The sequence below is a fragment of the Chelonia mydas genome, chromosome 7, assembly GCF_015237465.2.
Source record: "Chelonia mydas isolate rCheMyd1 chromosome 7, rCheMyd1.pri.v2, whole genome shotgun sequence".
NCBI lineage: Eukaryota > Metazoa > Chordata > Testudines > Cheloniidae > Chelonia > Chelonia mydas.
The window spans coordinates 34732583-34757457 of NC_057853.1; the positions used below are offsets into that span (position 1 = coordinate 34732583).

General features: G+C 41.8%; 1 protein-coding gene across 14 annotated transcripts in view; it reads right to left on the reverse strand.

The window, feature by feature from the left end:
• Positions 1–207: 207 nt before the first annotated feature.
• Positions 208–24875, reverse strand: part of FBLN2 (fibulin 2) — a 204068-nt gene continuing 179400 nt past the window's right edge. For 11 of the 14 annotated variants that reach the window (XM_037904977.2, XM_043551396.1, XM_043551400.1 and 8 more), the window contains 9 exons: positions 24381–24515; positions 20674–20811; positions 20193–20336; positions 13426–13554; positions 12799–12924; positions 9780–9896; positions 7445–7573; positions 3579–3702; positions 208–2204 (listed from right to left, as the gene is read on the reverse strand). In XM_037904977.2, coding sequence (XP_037760905.1) covers positions 1847–2204; positions 3579–3702; positions 7445–7573; positions 9780–9896; positions 12799–12924; positions 13426–13554; positions 20193–20336; positions 20674–20811; positions 24381–24515 — 1400 coding nt within the window. In that variant the 3' untranslated portion in view covers positions 208–1846. The remainder of the gene's footprint in view (positions 2205–3578; positions 3703–7444; positions 7574–9779; positions 9897–12798; positions 12925–13425; positions 13555–20192; positions 20337–20673; positions 20812–24380; positions 24516–24875) is intronic. The other 3 variants (XM_037904979.2, XM_043551404.1, XM_043551406.1) reach the window with 1 other exon arrangement.

Below are 24875 nucleotides of genomic sequence, written 5' to 3' on the forward strand. Positions count from 1 at the left end.
ATTGCGAAAACACATTGTTTCTGATTGGTACTTTACTGGTAAGTTCTTAAGACCATTAACTATAGAAAACAGAACTCGTGTGGAGAAAAGATCACTTTTACAGAAAGGATTCTGACAGAAGAACAAGAATAAGTTTGATGTATGCAACCTACAGATATTCCAAGAATTTACAACTAAAGAATAAAAATTAATTTTCTATAGTCAAGGTTAGGTACAAAAAGGTTTATATTTTATTATCTGGAAAAAGTCCAAATTTAAAAAATGACTTATTTGAAATGGTAGAATTGGCCATGGGATATAATGAATACAGTACATCTCCCCCTTTACCCATAGATAGTGTTTACATATTCTTAATCCACAGTACAAACAAGTTAATATTTTACAAAAAGAGGATAATCAAATGGTTGATTATTACTGTATAAAAAGACATAAGACTTGGTTTCTCTCTTGTTTTATATACAATGCACACTGGTCAATATATGATCTACTGTAGGATAGAATGGATTATTAAGCTACGGTGCAGTAAATATTTATATATTGTAGTTATGATTTTCATTAAGAACATTTTGCAGAATAATTATAACTAGGTCAAAGAAGGCTCAGAAGATTACAGCACTGGAGCTTTTTAAAAAGATCATCTACAAAAAGAATTCTGACATTCACCTCTAAATTCTAACAAATACTTGGATTACACTACACATACCACACCTGGCCCTCAGCTTTGGGACCTCATCCAGTTTCCTATGAGACAAGAGGAAATCCACTTTGAAACTGAAGTTGTGCATGATAGAATGACAAATGGCGTAATACAAAACCTGCCAATTTAACTAGCGGTTTCCTCTGCATCTTGAAGGTAGCATAACTGAGATAATTTTCTTGAAAAATAAAAGTCACTCCTCTTTTGTTTGGTTTATTTAAATTTTCAGTATATTAATCTAATTGCACATCCAGGCTTTTGAATGAGGTGTGGAAACTGGTTACATGTTTCCTCTTTGGCATTTCTTTTAAGAATTATAACACATCTAATCTATAAGCAGAGCTACTTGAATAGAATGGATTTGTACAGAGATGAGTTCAAATGGTACAAGACAAATGCTACTAACTGCAGTGGGAGTTTGTAATTGGCAGTGCAAGACATTACACTAAGGCCTCAGTCCTGTAAATGCTTGGACACATACTTAAATTTAAGTACGTGAGTAGTCCCTTTAAAATCAAGCCTATGATTACAGTTTATGTTTGTTTGTTGTTGGGGCGGGTTTGTTTGTATATTTTCTGTACTTATTGTTATAGACAATATACTATGAAAGTTTGGGGAAAAATAAACCTTTTACATGAGGTGCACTGTCTGTCTGTCTGTACTTATATGGCCTTCATCACCATAGCATCTGGGTGCAGAGACACCTCAGTGAAATTTTTGGCTAAGCAAAACTTTAGGTTTGTGCAATGTGTGCTAAAGAGAAATTGCTGTTATTTTTCCCCCTAATCAGTGGCACAAACCAAAGCCCCCAAGTGAACTGTTTTTCTTTCTAGTGCAGTGTCTTATACATGTGACTAAACCAAAGGAATTCACTGGAGCGATTGTAAAAAAAAGTTCCAGTACACAACACATGTACTGCCTTTAAAATCTTTCCTTCACTTACGTACAATCCAATTAACATCTAAAGAATTACACAAAAGACAAGTCAGTAAAAATTAAGTTAATTTACACAACAAATAAAATAGTTGGAAGCAATGATAGAAAAGTATTATAAAGGCTAGATACAGTAAATACCAGTTCCACCATAATAAGCTTTGGTAGAATATTAAAAGAGCATAGCACCAATAAATTCCAATGTCAATACATGCCTCAGTAAGCATGAGCTGTGATGAATATGTAAATTTTGGCAAGAAAAGTTGTGTATGTTCCTTGACGCCATAATTTCATTTCAACATCTAACAAAAAGTCTTTAGGCTCCTTCACTTGTCGCTGAAGATAGACAATGCCCGTGTAGGAGTTAAGCTTTCTAGTGCTGAAGTAGTTTTCTTCATTTCCTTTGTTGATGGTAAGTATTATGTTGTCTCCAGCATAGGCCGGTGAAGGTCCAATACGGAAAATATGAGCTGGGACTACGATGTTGGTTTGGAAGTTGAGCTGATAGTAAGTAATTCGCACAGGGGTGTTTTGGCAATCCACATAATTAAAGCAATTGTTGCGTTCACACCTCCTGAGAGAGTAAAAACAAGAAATGGTTAGTATTACAGTAACCGTGAGTTAGAAGATGTACATTTCAGGCATTTGTAAAGACACAAGAAGCCTTTGGCATGTGTTAGACAGAAATGCAGCAGAGCCCAAAGCTTCAACTGTGTAATTAACAGCTGCTTGTTCTGCTTTTGCAGCCCCCATAAAACATTTGTAAATGATATAATTGTCAGAGTACAACAGCATATCAGAAACATCTTCCACCCAGAGAGTCCTGTTTGGAAGCTCCACAATGGCATACAGAGAAAGCTAGACAAAAGTCTTACTGTGTGTAGCCTAATGCTTGGAAGAGGAATCTGTGAATCATCAAAGTGCAAGACTGGGATTGTGTTTTATGAAATCCAAAACAGTCGCACTTACAATTGTACTCTAACTCTTACCAAGTGCCTGTACTAGCCAAACTGCCCAATCCTAGCTTTTAAAGAAAACAGTAAACTATGTTTAAGGCATAAGTGATAGGGATTTTCATTTTGGAAAGGAGAAGAGCATCCTCTGTGATTCCTCCATAGCTCTTGTATTTCCTTCCCACCTATTCTCCAAGGCCACCCAACACAGCCATCCTCTTTGATTGTGAATGTTTGGACATGGCTGCTTTCTGGGCACAGAGGCACCATTCTGCATGCAGTGCAAACTAATGCAGGGACTGCTGGGGCACTGCCCCACTAAGGTGAATGAGACAGCACAATCAGAACAAAACAGGTGTTCCTTCATTCCAGTTCTGTGTGTGATTCACAGCTTCCACTCTCATGGGATAGTTCCTCCATGTGATCGATCCTTGGGGGGCAGTTGCTCCAGTGCCCCAGACTGTACAGTGAACATATGCATTAGAGCGGAAACTGCAATTCCCGTTCCATAGTAAACTCCAAAATACATATATATATATAAAAATATATAAAAGAAGGTTCTGAAGTGGAGCAAAACCCAATTTTGAAATGTTCCCAAGGCTCCTTGAGTTGCCTAAGGCCCTGACAGCCCACCAGGTGAAGTGCTGGGCAGTCTGGGGACCCAGGGGTCTCATAACTTCCAGACTGTTGATGAACTGGGAGTCCTGACTCCAAGCCGGGGACCCTGGAAGCCCTCTGCTAGGCTGCTCATGCCAGTTCTGTGGGAGAAAGCAGCATTTTCCAACAGAAAAAGGTCCTGTTCGACAATCTCCAACCAGCCCTAATGTGAATATGGAAGCACAGAGCTCTAAAACAGCAGCAGCAGGAGTTCACTGGACAGCCCAGAAGCCACAGCAGGGTAGCAAGGAGCACTTTACAAATACCATAAGATTAAAACGGTCTGAAAACAATGAGCAGCCAAAGGGAGTTTGTTACGATAATCAGTGAGGACTTACATGTCAGATACTTTTCTGTAGTTCTGAGGGCACTCAAACAACAGGCATCGGTAGCTGCCCTGGATGTTGTAGCAAGACTCTGCAGCTGAGCAATTGTGGGTTCCTATTGCGCATTCATCAATATCTGACAATGGAAAAATGGGGAAAATATGCAGTACATCTACAAATTGCTATGTGCAATCATGAGATAGGAACCTAAACAGATGTACATGTGTGTGATATATACAAAAAGAGAGGCAGGCCTCTGCTTTTGGATCTGAAGGGAAAAGGCTCGCATCCTGACTCTCTGTGGCTGGGAGTTTGCCTACCAATAGTGACTGTTGCCTGCAGGCCTGGATTGTTACAAACACAATGTCAACATGCAGGACTTGAAATCCAGATCCAAATTTTGTAGGTCAGGCTCATCTCTAGTACATATATCCAGATATGTAGCTCTCAGGGTCTTGGAATGGTAGAATAAAGTATGTTCATTTAGGTTATGTTAAAATTCCAGTGCATATTAAAACAGGTTGTGAAAAAAACTGGTTTACCTCCTTCTTGGTATGATCATTTATTATTAGTTGAAAGCTGACAGCATGCTTGGCACTGGACAAGAAACAGGGAAGACAAGGGTTCCTGATCTAAGGAGCATGAAACCTTTCCCTTGTTATCATTTGACTGCCACGTCTCCCACTGAGGTGACTTGGCAGACTCCAACCATCCTGCCAAGATGCGCCTGCCACTGCTGAGCATTTTGCAAATATTTTCACATCTTTTGAGATGCTAAATTCTGCTGCTCTTCCTCCACAGCAAGCAAAGCTGATGGAACCCAGGATTGTTTTAACTTCCAGTGGGGAATAAGCAGCGGAAAGAAATGAACTCTTGAAACCAAAGATCCTACTATCATATCACTGCTCTTCGTAATCAAACAAAACATTCAAAGGTCAAAATTGAAAGACAATGATTTAGGCGGAACTACTTCTGAGTTGGTTGGTCATCTCTGTGGTTCACGAGGTGCCAGCAGATCCATGATATGAACAATACAGTGAATCAGAATTATTTTAGTCTGCTTCCTCGCTGTCACTAGCAATAATCTCATAGGACATAACCAGCTGGTATTTACAACAAGCAGGCCCTTCTCATTGATTTTTTACAGGGTCAGAAAGGTAGATTATATGTTAACGTACGACTCTTTGAAGAGCTCCCTACATGGTTATTTTGAATATGGGAACTTCATGAACAACAGTTTAAAACAATACAATTTGATCCTAAGTATTTAATCTCAAAAAATGTCCTCTACGAATGACAAAAATTGCAGAAAGCAACACAGAATTCTAAGGAAAGATGCTTCAAGTCATTGGGCAGAAACACGGCTACTTGAATAATAAAAATGCGTAGTACTAAACCATGGTCCTAAAAATGCTGAAAACCAGATGCAATCACAGGGATCCAAGGTGAGCAGAAAAGATTGGCAGACATCTTACAGTCACATTGTGTTTTCTCAAATGTCTAGACAACACAAGGAGGTTTTAAAATGAAATAAATGTTAACAGACAAACCACGCGGACAGTGTAGGGTTCTGCGATTCTGCCAACTGTCACAGAGGAGACTCTTAAAGGAAAACCACAGCCATCCCCCCTAGAAATGAGACTTGATCTTACAGGCAGCACTGACTGGTCTAAAAGCCCAGCAAAAATATATATCATATGAAATAAAAGTGAATTAAAGTAAATTAGGCCCCTCATAAATTCTCAGAACTGGTCCCAGGTGAAAAGGGAAAATTTTTCTATATTGTAGCCAATGTCATGAAAGGCTCACTTCACCAGTTTGGCTCTAGCGTGAAATCTGCACAGCTTTTCAAAAACGTTCTATAACTTGAGGGGCCACCTACAACTACTCTGTTTGAATTCACGGTGCAATGAAAATGTCAGCAAAGAAATGATATACTTTAGTGGCTTTCAGTATAAGGATAGAGCAGATGAGGAACACTCAGGCCCAGATCCTCAGCTGGTGTAAACTGACCTAACTTAATTGGATTCAGGCTGATTTACACCAACAGAAGACTTGGCCCTGAATTTAGACTATTCTAGAAAGAAATGCATAAGACCATCTTTTCAAAGAGGCCTCTATATATGAGCCTGCAAAATTCTGTGTGCACCCACTTGGCATTGCTCAGAAATCTGCATTTGTTCACGCAAACATCACGTGTGCATCTGTGCAAGAAAACAAGCACCTAGTCACCCAGTTACTTCTGCTGCATGGTTAAGTGCCAGTTTACACACACAAAATACATGGTTGCCTCTACACATGTATTTTTTGCAATTATCAATGCAGATATGCGGTTGTACAGCTGCAAATAGAGTACATTTTTTGCAGAACCTTTAAAAATTTGCCTCACAAGTATCACTATACAGTTCACTCAGTGGGGTAAATCCACACAATGCCTGGCTCCCTCTGTGCAGGTTTAAGATGGCAAGCAATGCACTTGAAAAGAGGGTGAAAACTGCAAGTGTATCTCCCTGGTCAGTGTGTGCGAGGCTTCCCCCTCTATGCCTGAACCACAGAGGATATGGGTCTCTTAGAGAGCTCTGAACTACAGAGAGCCTGGCTAGTCAGCTCGGCAGTAGTGACTCAAACTATTAAGTCTGAAGTAACCTGCTTCAAATTCCAGCCTTCACAAAGATAGCAGCTGTCATACAAGCAGCATCAGGTCACGATGTCAGCACATAACAGAAATGGAGAGAGGATCGTTATAGCTACTGTAGGTGGGCAAAATAAATGTTTCCTCTGACTTCCATGCAAGAGGCATAACGCTGAGAGCCTGATTCTGAGGTCATTCATGTTTTTACACATGCTAACTCCACTGAAGTCAGAGGAGTTACTCCTGAGTTTTACTGATAAGAAGAATCAGAGCCCAAGAGTTGAGTTGTGCAACTAAAAAGTCTGAAAAAAGAACAGGAGTACTTGTGGCACCTTAGAGACTAACAAATTTATTTGAGCATGAGCTTTCGTGAGCATTCCGATGAAGTGAGCTGTAGCTCATGAAAGCTTATGCTCAAATACATTTGTTAGTCTCTAAGGTGCCACAAGTACTCCTTTTCTTTTTGCGAATACAGACTAACACGGCTGCTCCTCTGAAACCTAAAAAGTCCGAAGATGCCCAGAAAAACTAGGAGCAGAGTAAATGCCTGATAGCTAATGTAACTGACCACACTAATGCATATAGGGTGATAGGTTATCAGCTCTTCAAACATCATTACATGACAAGTGCATCTTTTCAAAACGGAGGATTTGAACTTCAAACATGTACAGCTGTACAGCAGATGAAAACATTAGCCATCTTAAACACATTTCTGTGATTTAATGGGAGTAGTTAGTCCAGTGTGGTTTATTCCTTACTGTTTACTTAGGCCAACATTTTCAAACTTGTATGCCTTGAAATTAGGCACTTAAATCCATATTTAGTCTCCTGAATTTGGTCTCCTAATTTTCAGGAGTGTTGAGCTCCCACAACTTCCACTGAAGTTAGAGATTTGAGGGTTCATAACCTCTGAAAATCAGCCCATGTACTTAGGTGATGAAATATGGGTTTATCCCACACGTATAACTTTAGGTACCCAAGTGAAAGTTTACCTTAATTTGTATAATACAGTGGTTTCCATTAAAAAGTGGATTAAATAGTTATTACATAGTTATTTCTTACTCCAAATATAGCGCGAAAACTGACACCTCTGATAGGGATATGTGGCAACTATTGCCACGTGTTGACGTTTTTACGGTGATCGTTGTATAAAATAGAGGTTTGAATGGATAACCCTAAAGTTCTAGATTGTGTCCAGAACTGACATCAAGATACAATCTTTCCAGTCCCTTAATCTTATTCTCACCTCGACATGTTCTTCCATTTGCTGCCATAGTATATCCCTGCTCAGGACAAGCACATTGGTAACTACCAGGAACATTCACACAGCGGAAAGTGCAAAGAATACCCGCACTTTGTGTGCACTCATCAATATCTGGAATTAAATTATTACAAAAGCATTAGAGAAGAGACAGATGTAAATGAAGAGAAAATGGAACACAAGGAAATTCCGATGGCTCTGACACAGGTGATGTCAGATGCAATCACTCATCTAATTTATAGTAGGTTTTACTTAACAAGAGCCCAACTCTGAAAGTCTGACTTTGCTGTAGGGCCGTTCATGGTGTTTTATGAAGTGTTCAGTGCAAAGCTCCCCCCTTGCTCTCCCCTTACATGTTTGAATATTACTATCTGACAACTTAAAAGTAATGCAGAGCGGCAATAAACCAAGCATATGTCTGGGTTTATACTCTCCTGTAGCTTTCCAAATTCAGAATTCCTCTAGAACTTTTAGGGGAGCTTTCTCAGATATTAACGGAAGGAATCAGGTGTTTGACTCCTTCATAAACAAACAGAGATTCTCTCCCAAGTATTTGTCAGGTGTCTGTTAAACAGGTGCTAAAAAAGCAAACAAAACCCAAAGGCTCAGATCCTTCATCCCCTCAGACAGCAGAAAGCCAGCCAGAAAGCTGTCCTATAGGCTGCAGCTGGAAACTGCCCAGACATCACCTGCTCCTGACTTCTGGTGCAGTTTGGTGTCAGAGCAAGCTGGGGGAATGACCAAAATATGATGCACTCTGGTGAGCCACAATAGCATAACAGCTCCAAGGGGACCATTACAGCCAGTGGAAATCAGAGCAGACTTTGAGCTCAGCTATGGTACTGCAGAGGTTTTAGGTCAGTGGTTCTCAACCAGGGGTACGTGTACCCCTGGGGGTACTCAGAGGTCTTCCAGGGGGTACTCAACTCATCTAGATCAGTGTTTCTGAACTTGGAGTTTCAGCTCCTAAGGGAGGTGTCACAGGACAGGTTTAGGGGGCCCGTGATCTGTCCATGACTTTTACCAAAAATACCCCTGACTAAATCTCTACTTCTGGGGCCCCTGCTCCAGTGTGGGGGTTGACTGCCCGCCGGCTGCGGCTCCCAGGGACCGCTCTGTGAACAGCCTCTGGGTGCCCCGGGCTGCTGCTGTTCAGGAGGACCCCAGGGCATCCCCAGGACCGCTGCTTGGGCACTCCCCAGAGCCAGCCACTGTTCTGGCGGTCCCCGGAGCTAGCTGTCCTGGGCTGCCTGAGCAGTGGCCCGTGCAGCTGGCTCTGGGGTGGCTCCCAGGACTGCTGCTTGGGCGCTCCCTGGGGCTGTCCCCAGGACCACTGCTCGGGCGGTCCGTGGGAACAGCTGCTAAGATGGCCCTGAAGTCAGCTATGCCAGCCGCTGTGGAAATCATGGAGGTCGTGGAAAGTCACGGAATCACGGAGTCACTTCTGCAACCTCCGTGAAAGAATCACAGCCTTAGTTATAAGTGCAGGGACGGCATTAGGGGGTGGCAAGCAGGGCAACCGAGTTTCATGCCACAAGGGGCCCCACGAAGCTAAGTTACATGCTTCAGTCCCGCTGCTGAGGCTCGGGCTTCAGACAAGACTTGCAAGTGAAAAACAGGCTCAGGTCTCACGCTGAAATGTAAGTATACAATATTTATATTCTAATCCACTTATTTTATAATTATATGGTAAAAATGAGAACGCAATCAATTTTTCAGTAATAGTGTGCTGTGACACTTCTGTATTTTTATGTCTGATTTTCAAAGCAAGTAGTTTTTAAGTGAAGTGAAACTTGGGGGTACGCAAGACAAATCAGACTCCTGAAAGGGGTACAGTAGTCTGGAAAGGTAGAGAACCACTGTTTATAGAGTTTCAGAAAAACAGTCTGATTAAAACCTCCTACTTGTCTTACTTGCTCAGACTTCAGTCTCTTGCCACTGTGAGGCAATAATCTCACTAGTTCTTCAGTCACGCATAGGTTCCTCCAGCAAAGCTAGGCTATACATCCTGGCCCCTGTGAGGTCTGATTTGTATTGCTCTGGTGGAGCAAAGCAGACTTAAATCTGGTCTAAGTGGGCAGCTGAGATTTCCCTTTGCACAGGAATTCTCCAATAGCATACATACATTGTTTCTGGCCTTCTGCCATCCCCTTTTCACAGCCCCCAGCACTGGAGGCATGCCCAGTGCACTGCTACACTCCAGTAATTGCCAGCGGCTCGAACAACCCTTTGTGGCCACTGCAGCAGGGCATAAATTTCAGAGCCTTAGACACTCCCTGCAACGTACAAAAAGTACAAACGACATGAACAGCATCCATACCTTTACAAGAATGGCCGTCTTCTGCTAGCTGGTACCCTTGCCTGCAGTAACACTGGTAGGAACCATAGACATTGGCACACTCCTGACTGCACGGAGTGCTGTCACATTCATTTACATCTGTATCCAAAAATAAACAAAGGTATTGCTACACTGGAGAAGAACAGTATCTACTACAGTTTCCTGCCTCTGACAGGAGCTAGAACCAGATTCTTCAGGAGAACACGCACAATTATGGAATAATCTGCTCACAGGAGAAATTTTTGTCTAGCCCTCTTTGCTAGTGTTTGGCTTATGGCCTGATGCACGAGGAACTACAGCCCTTCCATAATAATAAATATAATTAATATATTAGAGTTGGTGAAAAATGCCAATTCGTTTCTGCAAAATAAATGAATAAAAATATTTCAAAGAAATTAAACAATTTTCAGTGTTTTGTCATTGCATAATTCTTTGTTTTAATCCGTTTTGATTTTGATTTAAATCTAAACAAAAAGAGTTAAGTTTTCATTTCTTCTGGTTTTTTTCCTTCTCCTTTTATTCCCCCTTTTCTCCTCTGGAAAAGAGGGATATAGGAAAAGAAATGGGGAGAGGGAGGAGATCAGAAAATGGAAACCAAATCCTTTCTATTTGGATTCAATCTGAAATTTTTTGTTTTGATGAAAATTTGGAAAGTTTCAAATGATCCAAAAAATGTTGGAAGAAAATTTTAATTTTTTTGAAAAGCCATTTTACATTGAAGAAAAACCTTTTCATTGAAGAATTTCAACTAGTTCAAATGTCGATTCTATCTCCTATAACTGGCTGTTCACATCCACTTGAATAACTCAGGAAGAGAAAATGAACAGCAATATGCCAAGTGGAGCGGGGAGAAATTTTTTAGGTGAATTTTTTTTTTTTTAAACCAAAGCAGATTTGTGTCAACCAAAACATTTAGCAAATTTGGGTCAAATTCACTGAATTGTTTAATCTGAAACCGAGAAATCACAAAAAGTTGTGAAAAAAATCAAAACATTTCATTCTGATGTTTTCAGAATGAAGCATTTCAATTTTTCTATTTGAAATGGCTTTTCATTTTGAATTCTGCTTCTATGTTATTTTTTAAAAGTTAAAAACCCTGAAAAGAAAACAAAACATTTAGTTTTGTCTCTGTAGCAAAGGATAAAATATATCGGGTATACTTAGGATATAGAGGTGAAAGATAAGTATTAATTAATGTTGTAATATGGGGCTTACAAGACTTAGGCCTGTAAGATATTTTGCTTAGCCCAAACAGGGCCTCACATCAACTAGTTGACTGATGAATAACCTTGTATGGGGAATTGTGCTAAGTGCTGATATTTGGGGAAAAGTGTATTGTAATGTATCCGCTAACAGTGTAAGATGCCAGTTAAAGCTGGTTGTAACATTTTGGGGATTTTTGCAGACATGGGGTGACAGCAATGTGCTATTCACAAGTTGTTATGGTGGTTGAGGGACATAAATGTTAATGAGTATAAGGGGAAAGTTAGCCTATGAAAAATGGGGCACCCCAGATTTAATGGGGAGTGGAAGTACAGATAAGGAAAACAGGGTTAAAATATGTATAAACGCCAGTGGGTGTCAGTATAACACATTATAAAAGTTGTGTCCCAGCCTGCATGCCTTGAGAGTCACGTGGATGACACCCACTGGTGAAGAGGGTGATGATGAGCAGGAGGAAGATGGTTTCAGAGTAACAGCCGTGTTAGTCTGTATTCGCAAAAAGAAAAGGAGTACTTGCGGCACCTTAGAGACTAACCAATTTATTTGAGCATAAGCTTTCGTGAGCTACAGCTCACTTCATCGGATGCGTACTGTGGAAACTGCAGAAGACGATTACTGACACTCCGGGGTTCCCCAGCAGGAGATGTGAGTGATGCCAGTCACAGGGCTAAACACTTTGTACTCTCTTTCTATCTACAGCTTATTTCAGTGGCTGTGGGATTAGTTATCTGCTAAGTGGATTTGTGATAAATAGCAGTTTCTTGTGTGCTCCCTGGGTCCCCCATTCCAATAACATTGATAATAATCTTCCTGAGGCTGTACCATTCAGGGGGCTGAACTTTTATCGGCCACTGCTGTCTACAAAATGAATCAATAATCAACACATCGATCCATCAGTTAGACGCTACAAGTTGAACAAAATATTTAGTTTGACCTGAAGATAGTTTGGTTTTGTTTTTACTTTTTCAGTTTGATAGAAAAATTTTCTTTCGCATTGACCTGCAACATTTTTTGCAGTTCAGTCACTGAACTGGAAAAAAAAAAAATCAGTTATTTGCACAACTCTAACCGAAAAGATTAGCTCTAGAAACAGACTGTGTCAAGCTCATGCACAACTACTGGAGATGCTCACTCAGTCTAGAAGAGCTCCTCAGAATGCATTAGAATCCTGATGTTCCTGGTCTCTTGTGCTGCTACGTGTTCCCAGATCATAATCTGAAAGTTACTAAAACTACCTGAAACAGTAGGAAAACCTGCTACTGGGCGGAGAGGAAGCACAGCTGCTAAACAACAAAGACAGATTCACAACTGCAAGTCAGTTTGCTTCTTTACCTGCAAATATTGTAACCACAAAGGTGAGGACAAAACTATGAAAGAAGTTGACAGGGTGGGGGAAAGACAAGAGAGAAAAAGTCCAAAAGGCACAAGAAAGAGGCACCCTGTGTTGTCACCTTATAATGGCTTTTCAGCATTTCATTTCTTGTTTAGTAGAAATGACCTGCCTTGCCTACCACCCCTGGTGATAGAGAGTAGGGGATGTAATGATGCCGGAGAAGCTTTACATACATATTGCAAGTTTAATAAATACCTTAACCACATTGCCGTTTGAGAGCCATTCTAAGGATGCTCGGAATGTGAAATTTTAGTGTTTGCATAGCCTCAGAGCATGCATGAATCATGGGTTCTTGTATCAAATGCCACCCAAACTTCCTCCCCTAAAGTCCTTCTTCTTCCAGTGCAAACTTTGTCTTAAAAGGAAAGGAAAGCAGTCCAGTACCTTCACAGTGCTTCCCATCATAGGCCAAGCGGAAACCAGATGAACAAGAGCAATGGTAGGACCCAGGAGTGTTCTCACAGGTGTGCTGACACAGTCGTCCTGGGTAATTCCAGCACTCATTTATATCTGTCAGCAAAACAAGCAAACAATGGGAAAACACAGGATTCGAGAGAGACATGGGAGGATATTTTAAAGATGTCAGAGATCGATCTCTACAGCGTGAAATGCTGCAACCTTGGTTTTCTATATTATCTGGCTTTGTACTCTAAGTGGCATACAGTGATGATAACATATAAAAAGCTTTATCCCCGTGCATTCCCCAGAACACTGAAGATTTTCAGAAAGATACATTTCTGCAGCAGAAGGTATTTAACCCAGAGAAAAATGCTGTGCAGATGACCTCAATCAATAACCTACCATTGAGCTACACTGAGGACATCTGCTCCATAATGATACAGAAGAATGGTGGAGGATGGTCACAACGAAGGAAGGTAGTTGGGGAAGCAATCCTATTACCTCTTCTGAGCTACTGTAGAGCAGAACTAATAACTACACACTAAACAACAGCGCTAAACACTGCGATGGATCATCAATCAGTAGTTTCTGCTTGCTCTGTGCCTTACATACCAATGCAGGCTCTGTTGAATGCATCATACTGATAGCCCATCTTGCAGTCACAGCGATAAGCTCCAGGTAGATTATGACAAATCTGTCCCTCTCCGCAGCGGTGTATGCCTGTCTGACATTCATCAACATCTATAGCACGAAAAAACATCAATTACTTTAAAATGTGTGTGTGGGGGGGTGAAAGTGGTGGGCATTCACTAAATGACACAGTTTAAGAAATGCCACACCGCTGAGAGAAGTTTCAAGTAAAAGAATAAAAAGCAACAGAAACACTTAACTTTATCTTTCCTGTGTCACGAAAAATAATCATTTTTTTCTGCTCTGTTATTCTCAGAGATGGCTTCATGTATGGCCGGGCTCCTCTAAATCAAACTTTTGCAAAATAGTACATTGTTTGGAAAAGCAAACAATGCTTTCATACACCATGAATACCTCCCATGTTACCCCACAGTTAGCTCAAAGCAAAATTTCTGGTTACTGAGCTCAAACCATGCCATTTAAAACTGTTTATCAACAGCATTTTATAGTGACATTCTCCGATGTTGTTAGATCAATACATATTGATATTACGAGTCAGCATGTTATAGCAAATCAGATAGAGCAAAATAAGAACCAGCTCAAAGTTCTGCTCATCTCCTGAGCCAAGCCGGACCTAATTTCTGGTTCAAATAAATTTCCTACCTCTACTTGCATTGTTAACTCAAGTTCCATTTTCTACATTCTTCTCTTTCCCCAACCTGATCCTCTTCTCTGCTATGACCCAAACCAATCCTTGACACTACCCCATTTTCTATCCCCATCTGATCCAAAATCCAATCCTGACACACCTGCCCACCCCTTTCCAATTTACAGGTCACTAATCTCGGTCTCTCCCCTGCTCCCATTCTGTTCCAAGATGAGAATAAAAGTCTATTTAATACAGGCTGGTAGGATCCACAATGCAAGTAAAGATGAAGCCCTATCAAACAAACATCTGTTTGTTCTCCTCTGGATGGACAAGGTTCAGCAATTTGGTTTGGATAACACTCCAGCATTTTAAGAGCTTATTGATCATCTGAACCTTTTGAATTCTGCCTCTTCCTATCCCATCAGATCTTTCCCCCTCCTCCATATCCACCTCTTCAATTCCTCTGGCATCCTAACTCCCTCTCCCCAACGCCAATAGGGCTGGCTTTGCTTAACGTCATCTGGGAGGGCAGTCTAAGACCTGAAACTCTCCTTGCTGTGCTCTGGTTGGCTACTCTATGCAAATTCATAGATTCTGGGACTACTCCAGAGGGACCCAAGAATGGATGGTCCCACTCCACCCTGCTCTATAAAATTTGGAGATAGCAAGTCTGCTCAGGAAAAAAAATGGACATTTTCTGAGCCTCTACATGGATGCTTGCTGAGATAGGTCTCTTGGGAGCCAGGGACCCACAAGGGTTACTTATACAGACCTCAAATTGATTTGGATGTGGTGAGAGATGTGTCTTCATGTTTGGTTCAGTTCTTATTTGGCACAGATTCACACATTTCTAACGACTACAGACATTAGATTTGCAGAAAAACCTATCCAGGAAAGAATTCCTGGAAGGGGGAAAGATTTCTGCTGAAATGCTGCCTCTCCGCTTTCTTTCAGATCAGAGCAAGCATTAGGAAAAGGGAGTCTTTAACACAGATTTAAATCAGCAAATTAGCAGTTTTATTTGCAGTGAATTCATTTGTGCCATTATTTCATTTGTTTGTTAGAAATTGTATATTCCAATGTATAAGTCCCTGCCCTTAATTTGGTCTAGGACTTTATTCAGTCTGAGGTGCGTATTTCAATACAGTTACAATACTTTTCTATTAAATGTAAGGGGGTGGTTGCTACTAACTGATCTGGTGAATTAGAAAGAAAGAACACATTCAGGATAAAGTCTCTAAACAGAGGAAGATGACCACACAGGCTCAGTTCTGCTGCAGAGATGTCCAGATGATCTATTTCTATTACTATGAGTTAATCTGAAGTCCAATTAACCATCACAATGCCCTAAAGAAATGGATTTTATCATAGAAAGTGGAAATTGGAACCACATGGTTTTCTTTTTTCTTCTACATACTCTTTCCTTATTTAAAGCAACCATACTAAAACATTTAGACTGAAAACAGAGGCACAGCTCACTTAGCCGGAGGCAGAGAGCTTGCATGTGGCATAGGTCATATTAATATGAAACATTTCTTTCCCCAAACCAAACAGAAAAGCAGATTCCAACACTCTCTAGATGTGGCAAGCTACCATATGAATTTTCTTGTACCTGGACCTAAAAACTGCGCCAATCATTTAAATTAAATTTGTGGAGTAACATCTGTAATTGCAGTATATTACATTATCTCATCCCTATAACCACACAACCCAGCCATGTATGAGTAATGTTTTTTTTTTCTCCTAAAAAAAAGAAGAAAAGAAAAGAAAAGAAAAGAAAATGGTATTCCCATTTTTCTCAGGCCAGCAGTTTGGAAACTCAAAAGATAGTGAAGCACTAGCCATCACAAGTCAGCTTTGATACTGGTCTGAAAACAAAGGCCTTTTAAACTAATGCTCGGACTTCGCAGCTGCCTGCCAAAGGCTGTCGCCTTGTAGAAAAGTGACATGTGGTTCTAATCCAGGGTATGAAAAGCCTTTGTCCTGTTTTGATACTAGCTTCACAGTCTCAAAAACTATTGCCAGGCCAGAGCCTCAGCTGGTATAAGTTGAAACAGCTTTGTTGACCTCAGTGAAGTAACACTGATTTACACCAGCTGGGGATCCATCCTAGAGTGTAGATGCTTTCCATTGTGAGGGTCAGGAGCATTTCCTTTTCTCTTCGTGCCCATTGGGGTATCTCCCTGCTTGCTAAATGATAACGGAGGAAAGATGAGTGCATTTCTTGATCAAAATCAGCCAACTCATCTGCCTTTATAATTGTACCAGCAACCATTCTTAACCTAAACCATCATCTAGTTATTTTTAATAGTCCCACTCTATAGGCTGAGCCCAAAACTTGACCATCTCCCCACTTGGAGGAGTCAGAGAGATGTAAAAAGAAAAGGAGTACTTGTGGCATCTTAGAGACTAACCAATTTATTTGAGCATGAGCTTTCGTGAGCTACAGCTCACTTCATCGGATGCATACTGTGGAAGCTGCAGAAGACATTATATACACACAGAGACCATGAAGTGGGGTGGGGGGAGGTATTGTTTCATGGTCTCTGTGTGTATATAATGTCTTCTGCAGCTTCCACAGTATGCATCCGATGAAGTGAGCTGTAGCTCACGAAAGCTCATGCTCAAATAAATTGGTTAGTCTCTAAGGTGCCACAAGTACTCCTTTTCTTTTTGCGAATACGGACTAACACGGCTGTTACTCTGAAACCTGACATTTATTTGAGCATAAGGTTTCGTGAGCTACAGCTCACTTCATCGGATGCATTCAGTGGAAAATACAGTGGGGAGATTTATATACATAGAGAACATGAAAAAATGGGTGTTACCATACACCCTGTAAGGAGAGTGATCACTTAAGGTGAGCTATTACCAGCAGGAGAGCGGGGGTGAAAAAACCTTTTGTAGTGATAATCAAGGTGGGCCATTTCCAGCAGTTGACAAGAACGTCTGAGGAACAGTGGGGGGTAGAGGGGGAGAAATAAACATGGGGAAATAGTTTTACTTTGTGTAATGACCCATCCACTCCCAGTCTCTATTCAAGCCTAAGTTAATTGTATCCAGTTTGCAAATTAATTCCAATTCAGCAATCTCTCGTTGGAGTCTGTTTTTGAAGTTTTTTGTTGAAGAATTGCAACTTTTAGGTCTGTAATCGAGTGACCAGAGAGATTGAAGTGTTCTCCAACTGGTTTTTGAATGTTATAATTCTTGATATCTGATTTGTGTCCATTTATTCTTTTACGTAGAGACTGTCCAGTTTGATCAATGTACATGGCAGAGGGGCATTGCTGGCACATGATGGCATATATCACATTGGTGGATGTGCAGGTGAACGAGCCTCTGATAGTGTGGCTGATGTGATGAGGCCCTATGATGATGTCCCCTGAATAGATATGGGGACACAGTTGGCAACGGGCTTTGTAGCGTTGGAGAGGTTTTAGTTGGGGGCTGAAGGTGATGGCTAGTGGCGTTCTGTTATTTTCTTTGTTGGGCCTGTCCTGTAGTTGGTGACTTCTGGGTAGTCTTCTGGCTCTGTCAATCTGTTTCTTCACTTCAGCAGGTGGGTATTGTAGTTGTAGGAATGCTTGATAGAGATCTTGTAGGTGTTTGTCTCTGTCTGAGGAGTTGGAGCAAATGCGGTTGTATCATAGAGCTTGGCTGTAGACAATGGATCATGTGATGTGGTCTAGATGAAAGCTGGAGGCATGTAGGTAGGAATAGCTGTCAGTAGGTTTCCAGTATAGGGTGGTGTTTATGTGACCATCGCTTATTAGCACCGTAGTATCCAGGAAGTGGCTCTCTTATGTGGACTGGTCTAGGCTGAGGTTGATGGTGGGATGGAAATTGTTGAAATCATGGGGGAATTCCTCAAGGGCTTCTTTTCTATGGGTCCAGATGATGATGATGATGATGTCATCAATGTATCGCAAGTAGAGTAGGGGCATTAGGGGACAAGAGCTGAGGAAGCGTTGTTCTAAGTCAGCCATAAAAATGTTGGCATACTGTGGGGCCATGCGGGTACCCATAGCAGTGCCGCTGATTTGAAGGTATACATTGTCCCCAAATGTGAAATAGTTATGGGTGAGGACAAGCCACCAGGTTTGTCGTGACATTATCGGGGATACTGTTCCTGACGGCTTGTAGTCATCTTTGTGTGGAATGTTGCTGTAGAGGGCTTCTACATCCACAGTGGCCAGGATGGTGTTTTCAGGATGATCATCAATGGATTGTAGTTTCCTCAGGAAGTCAGTGGTGTCTCGAAGATAGCTGGGAGAGCTGGTAGCATAGGGCCTGAGGAGGGAGTCTACACAGCCAGACAATCCTGCTGTCAGGGTGCCAACGCCTGAGATGATGGGGCGTCCAGGATTTCCCGGTTTATGGATCTTGGGTAGCAGATAGAATACCCCAGGTCGGGGTTTCAGGGGTGTGTTTGTGCGGATTTGTTCTTGTGCTTTTTCAGGGAGTTTCTTGAGCAAATGGTGTAGTTTCTTTTGATAACCCTCAGTGGGACCAGAGGGTAATGGCTTGTAGAAAGTGGTGTTGGAGAGCTGCCTAGCGGCCTCTTGTTCATATTCCGACCTATTCATGATGACGACAGCACCTCCTTTGTCAGCCTTTTTGATTATGATGTCAGAGTTGTTTTCTGAGGCTGTGGATGGCATTGTGTTCTGCACGGCTGAGGTTATGGGGCAAGTGATGCTGCTTTTCCACAATTTCAGCCTGCGCACGTCGGCGGAAGCACTCTATGTAGAAGTCCAGTCTGTTGTTTCGACCTTCAGGAGGAGTCCACCCAGAATCCTTCTTTTTGTAGTCTTGGTAGGAAGATCTCTGTTGTTCAGAGGTGTGTTGGAAATATTCCTTGAGTCGGAGACGTCGAAAATAGGATTCTAGGTCACCACAGAACTGTATCCTGTTCGTGGGGGTAGAGGGGCAGAAGGAGAGGCCCTGAGATAGGACTGGGACACTCTGGGGATAGTAGTGCAGAAGTGAGATACGTGGTGGTAATGTAGGGCAACGTGTAATGCTGAAGGTGGGAAGCTCATCTGACATATGTCCTGTACCCACACCACTGCTCTCTGCTAGGGGCCTTTTTCTTTTTTAGCCTCTATCTTTCAGTTTATTAAATCTTGCTATAAGCAAAGTCAGAAAATAAACGAATGGGACTTTACTCTTTCCATCCCTCCCCTAAGTTCACGGAAAGGCTGATTTTATTCTTTTCACATTCTCTGTTCACTGCAAGGATAATTAATGGATATTTGTAATATTGGTCCTAAACAGCATTCGGATTTATTGGTTCATTTCTTTCCAAATATAGTTTCCTATTTCCTACATTTACAAAATATACTTAATTCATAAAGACACAACTTCACTCTTGTTTGAACGCTGTAGGCCAGTCTTTGCTCTCTTGCATCTCATGTAGTCATTTACACCAGTAACTGAATGCAAAAAGAAGTGTAAAATCCTACAAACCTGATTGGATACCACTGTACGCCCACTTTGTACGGGTGGAAGAGACTGCACAAGGTGCAGCGCAACAGAGAATCTGGCCCTGGGTATATGTGCACTTCTTCTTTAAACAAAGAAGTCAGGACTCGGACTTATTCTGAGAATTTGGACAACAGAAAAATAACTAGGAATTTCATTTGCACTGCTGTAAAGACGATCTGCCCATTTATCTCTTTTGATGAATGCACTCACAGTATCTCTTTTATGCAGTATGTTATTACCCCACACCATATCCGTCCACAGTGAGATACTATGAAATAACAGAGTGTGAAGCTTTTGATGGTCAGGCTGGGACTAACCACTGAGTCAGACAGAATCTAGAATGAAAGCTAGTAGGTACAAGATGCAAGCAAAACCAAGCTCACTCAAGGTCACCAAAAGGAACTAACTACAGTATTCAGGCATTAATAATAACATAACATAGTCAGTACTGACCAACAGGCTGTTTAGACATCATCATCAAGCCAATCTTTAAACTCTCCTACTCCTGGAATGCAGTTATAACAATTGAAAGTTTTCTAAAACTATTTTGGAACTGAGATAAGCTTTTTCCTTTAACAGAGCACCCAATTGCAGACAGGAGTCTGATCCTTACCGATACATCGAGATCCATCCTCACTGGAATGATAGCCTCTGCTGCACATTAACAGGTTTCTCTGACAAGTGTACGATCCAACAGTATTGATACAGTTGAATCCAGGCTTACACGGCTCAGGAAGTGAAGTGCATTCATTAATATCTGTGGAAGAGAAAGTGTGTTAGTAATAGCTATTCATATTAAATCTGCTTCTTTCTGTTCCAGCTGTCACTTTTTTTCCTTCATTTTGATTTTGATTTATGATGTAATCTATGTAGGGGCTGATGAGAATCAGTTATGCCTGCATTTTAAAACTTCACGGTATGCAATTCCAATATATAACATTTTTAAAAGAGCAGCAACATTTGGACAAAATTCAGTGAAAATTTAAGGAACATCAAACGCGATCAATGTACAGCCACTGAACAGTGTAACAGTAGCAGGAGTCTGCTCAGTGCTACCGCACACATTAGAAACGTATTGCTGTAATCACACTTACCGACACAATTACCCTCCGGGTCTTGTAAAAATCCTTCCATGCATCGCTGCTTTGATTCACAATAAAATGATCCTTTGGTATTCTGACATACAAAGTTTACTTGACAAGTATGAGTTCCTCTCACACATTCATCAATGTCTATTAATAAAGATAAAGAAACAATATGTGATCAATTCTGCCATATTTTTTTCTAATCCTGTTAAATAATTTGTAACCCTCTTCCTTCCTCCTCCCCCCCCCCGAGAAATGCGGTTATGAAGTATCAGATTTTCAAAAGGCCTCCGAAAACGTGCTTGTAAAATCAGTGAGTACAGTTGTTTGTTCCTGCCCATGGACAGGCTTCAGAATCTTGCAGTTGCATTTTTTTAGGCACCATTTCTATAATGGGATCCATGCAGGTAGGCCCCACGATCTCCAGAGTCCCACTGAAGTCACCAGTGTAGATCCTATTGCAGGATCGGGGTCTAAGAAACCCACAGAAACACTGATGTAGTGTATGTTTTGTGTAGCTCCATTTCTAAAGCAAGATGGACATTTTGCTTCTTACAGAATAAAAACTGTAGCTAAAATCTCTCTGTGTGTGTGTATATGTGTGTGTGTGTGAGAGAGAGAGAACACTGAACAAATAAGAAATAGCCAATAATTTATTGATGCCTTTTGCGGTCTATAAGCAGCTAACAATTTTTTCCAATTTATTTCTTGACATTATTTGCCAAATAGCTTCCACATTTAACTTTTGGTCTGTTTATTAGCAGTTTATTGTGAGATTTCAATCTTCAAAATTCAAGCTGTGCTGGTCAGTTTTGACTGGATAGAGATCGCATAGAATAGTTTCATTTCCCTGACTGGGTGAGTATAATGAGGTTTCTGGTGTAAATACTCACATTCACAAGCTCAAAACTCGTTTTCTGTGAGTATTTTCTAATATTAGCTTATAATTTGCTGTTTCTGTGAACATTCCTGTTGGTGACCTCGTTTGCTAGAATATTGCCAGGAAAGCAAATAAAAAAAAAAAGGAGGCACAAACTCAAAATCCATGGTTTAGGTAGGAGAAAGCTTGCAGAACCTTTGGAGGCATTCCCACAGCGGTAAGTATCAGCAAGAGACATATGTTAAAGTTGTTTGCAGTGTTGTTGTAGCTGTGTTTATCCCAGGATATGAGGGTGAGGTAATATCTTTTACTGGACCAACTTCTTTTGGTGGAAGGTACAAGCTTTCAAACTACACAGAGCTATTCTTCAGGTCCTTCCACAGACCTGAAGAAGGGCTCCGTGTAGCTAGAAATTCTGTACCTTCCACCAACAGAAGTTGGTTCAATAAAAAGCATTACCATACCACCTTGTCTCTCTCATATGTTAAGGTTGTCCATCTTCCAGAAGGTACTATGTTGTCAAATCTTTCTACGACGGAAAGAAGATGAGGTATCAAAAAACAATGGAGACTCAGTATCTCATAGCATAAAACTAACTGCCAAAGCAAAGTAGTTGTAGCGATAGCTAGACATTAATTCTTACAGAGATGCTGGAATTTTAGCCCTTGGAGTCACACTTAAAGGGCCACTTAAAAACCTGTTTTATACATTTTATAAACCATTAAGAAGGATTATAAATAAATAGTAACTAATTTATAAGGCTAATAAATGCTAGGACCAAACCGTGGACCTAAGGTTCCCTCGAGGTGAGCAAGGACACCACAATCTAGCCCTTAAGTCTTTTCAAACATATGCTACCTACAGTTAAATATCTGGTTCACTTACAGTGTAGGAATTCAGTTACTACTCACTTAAAATGTTTGCTGTATGCCAAATCCTCAGGGCTACACTAAGGCCAACTGCTATTCAAGTCCTTGGGAAATTGCAGGAGTAAAAATGGAGTGGGGACCAAAGTTCCCTTTAAGCCAGACTATTAAGTGCGGTGCAAGCACTCAGGGAACCCACTCGGCCAGGACATGCCATGGCCAAGGGAGAGGTGCCCCTCTCCCAGCCCCAACCTAGCCCCGACCCCATTGTGCCACTGCCGGAAGAGGGGCGCCCCTCCCCTCGCCCAAACCCAGCCCTGGACCTGCTGCATCTGTGGGAGGGGCACCTATCCCGTGGCCCCAACCACAGAGCTGCCACGGCGGGGAGAGGCGCCTCTCCCCCCAAGCCCAGGTGCTGCTGCAGGGAGTCCTCTCTTCCCGCCATAGCCCCAGGGCAGCCTGCACCCCAAATCCCTCATCCCCACCCCAGAGCCTGCACCCCCAGCCAGAGCCCTCACCCCCCACCCCAACCCTCTGCCCCTCATCCCCTGCCCCACCCCAGAGCCCGCACCCCCAGCCGGAGTCCTCACACCCCTGCCCCAGCCCTGAGCCCCCTCCCACACTCCGAACCCCTCGGCCCCACCCCCATCCCCTGAATTTTGTTATGTGCACCGATATGAAGATGATGTGTCACACATCACCTCCATATTGGTGCACATAACAAAATTCATTCTGCACATGTGTGGGAAAAATGAGAGGGAACACTGGTGGGGACTTAACTCCTACCTTCATGCATTGGGGAGAGAGGGATCCCCCACATCTCTCTCTCTCTCTCTCACACACACACACCAGCCACCTGTGCTGCATGGTCTCCACGGACCTGGTCCTGTAGCGGACTCTCCATTGGTCTGGGCTGCCGTATATAGGGTTGGACAAGGAACAGGAAGGATGAGAAGAACCCGAATCATTCTCACCCCCATGGAAAATGCTCCAAAAAACTGAATACAGCCAGAGGCTGCATTAACATAGGAATTGCCATATTGGATCATCCTCATGGTCGATCTAGTCCAGTATCCTGTCTCTGACCATGACCAGCACCAGATATATCAGAGGAAGGTGCTGGAACCCCACATTAGGCAGAATTGGGATAATCTTTCCCCATGGAAGACTCATCCTGATCCCTAACAGAGGCTGGCTTAAGCCTTGAACTATGACGTTTTTAAATCCCTTTCACAGTTTTATCAACTCCTCAGTTACGATATTAAGTTTCTTCTGGAGCCCCCTGAGTGTTGTGGCCTGCCCTTCTTGGAGATGCCAGCCAGGGGCAGCCTTCAGCTGAGAAGTCCCTAATAATTTGACTCCACTGGAGAGCTACAAGGGACTAGCAGTTAGTGCACAGGCACACTATGCATCTCAGGGGATCTGTAAGGTGTGGTCTGACCATCTATGTCTTTGGGGGTGTAATTAACCCTGCCCCGTCCAGCCCCCACCCCTGGAAACATTCCGCTTACTGTGTTTTCCTTCCCCTCCCCCTCCCAGAGGTTTTCCTGTGGGAGGATAAAACAAGGACCCCAGGCTATGGGGCAATGCAGCAATATTTCTATTACAAACCATGGGATGAACCTGTTTTAGGAACAACAGTTTAAAAAAAAACCAAAAAGTGTTGTGGGAAATTGGCTTTACCTGCCTCTTTGGCATAAACAATTCTTTTTGTGGTGACCTCTGCTTTTCTCTCATCTATTTAATATTAAGCAGCAACCATAAAAAATTATTCATACCCCCGCTTTCTCTTCCCTTCGAATAATTACAACTAATTAGATGTTAGCAGCTTGCAAAAGATAAGCAGATGCCAAAAAATAAATATCTACAAGCCAGATTCTGATAACCTTGGTCAGGACATGAAGTCCTGGTCTTACATGAGAAGAGTTTAGCAACAAACATAATGAAAGACTGAAAAGAGCTTGCCTTACCAACACATTCACCATCCTTAAGTTCATAGCCTGGCTGACAGCTGAGTTCTTGGAGACATGTAAATGATCCAACTGTGTTAATACAGTGTTCTCCTCGCTTACAGGTGTGCGCTTCTGTTACGCATTCATTAATATCTACAAGAAGAAGCAGTTAGATAATTCAGAGGCTCACATACACCAAGAAAGCTGCCTCTTCCTGCTCTCTTTAGGAAAGAGTCAAAGGCTCATTTTAAAACTTTTCTTCCAAAAGCAAGTTTATGTAGCACTGTGCTTCAGTATTTTGACTGAGGACATTTTATGTTAGGGTTTCTGTTGCTGTAGAGCAGCTGAAGAGAATTAAAGGTAGCTTTTTTATTTCCCTTTTGAATTCACAGTGAGTGATGTGTTCATCAAGGACATGGGATGGACAGAACTGATTAGATACCAAAGCCAGTAGAGGTTAGATAATGAACTTCACATTTAATGGCTTCTAACAGAACAAAAAGAGGATTCAGA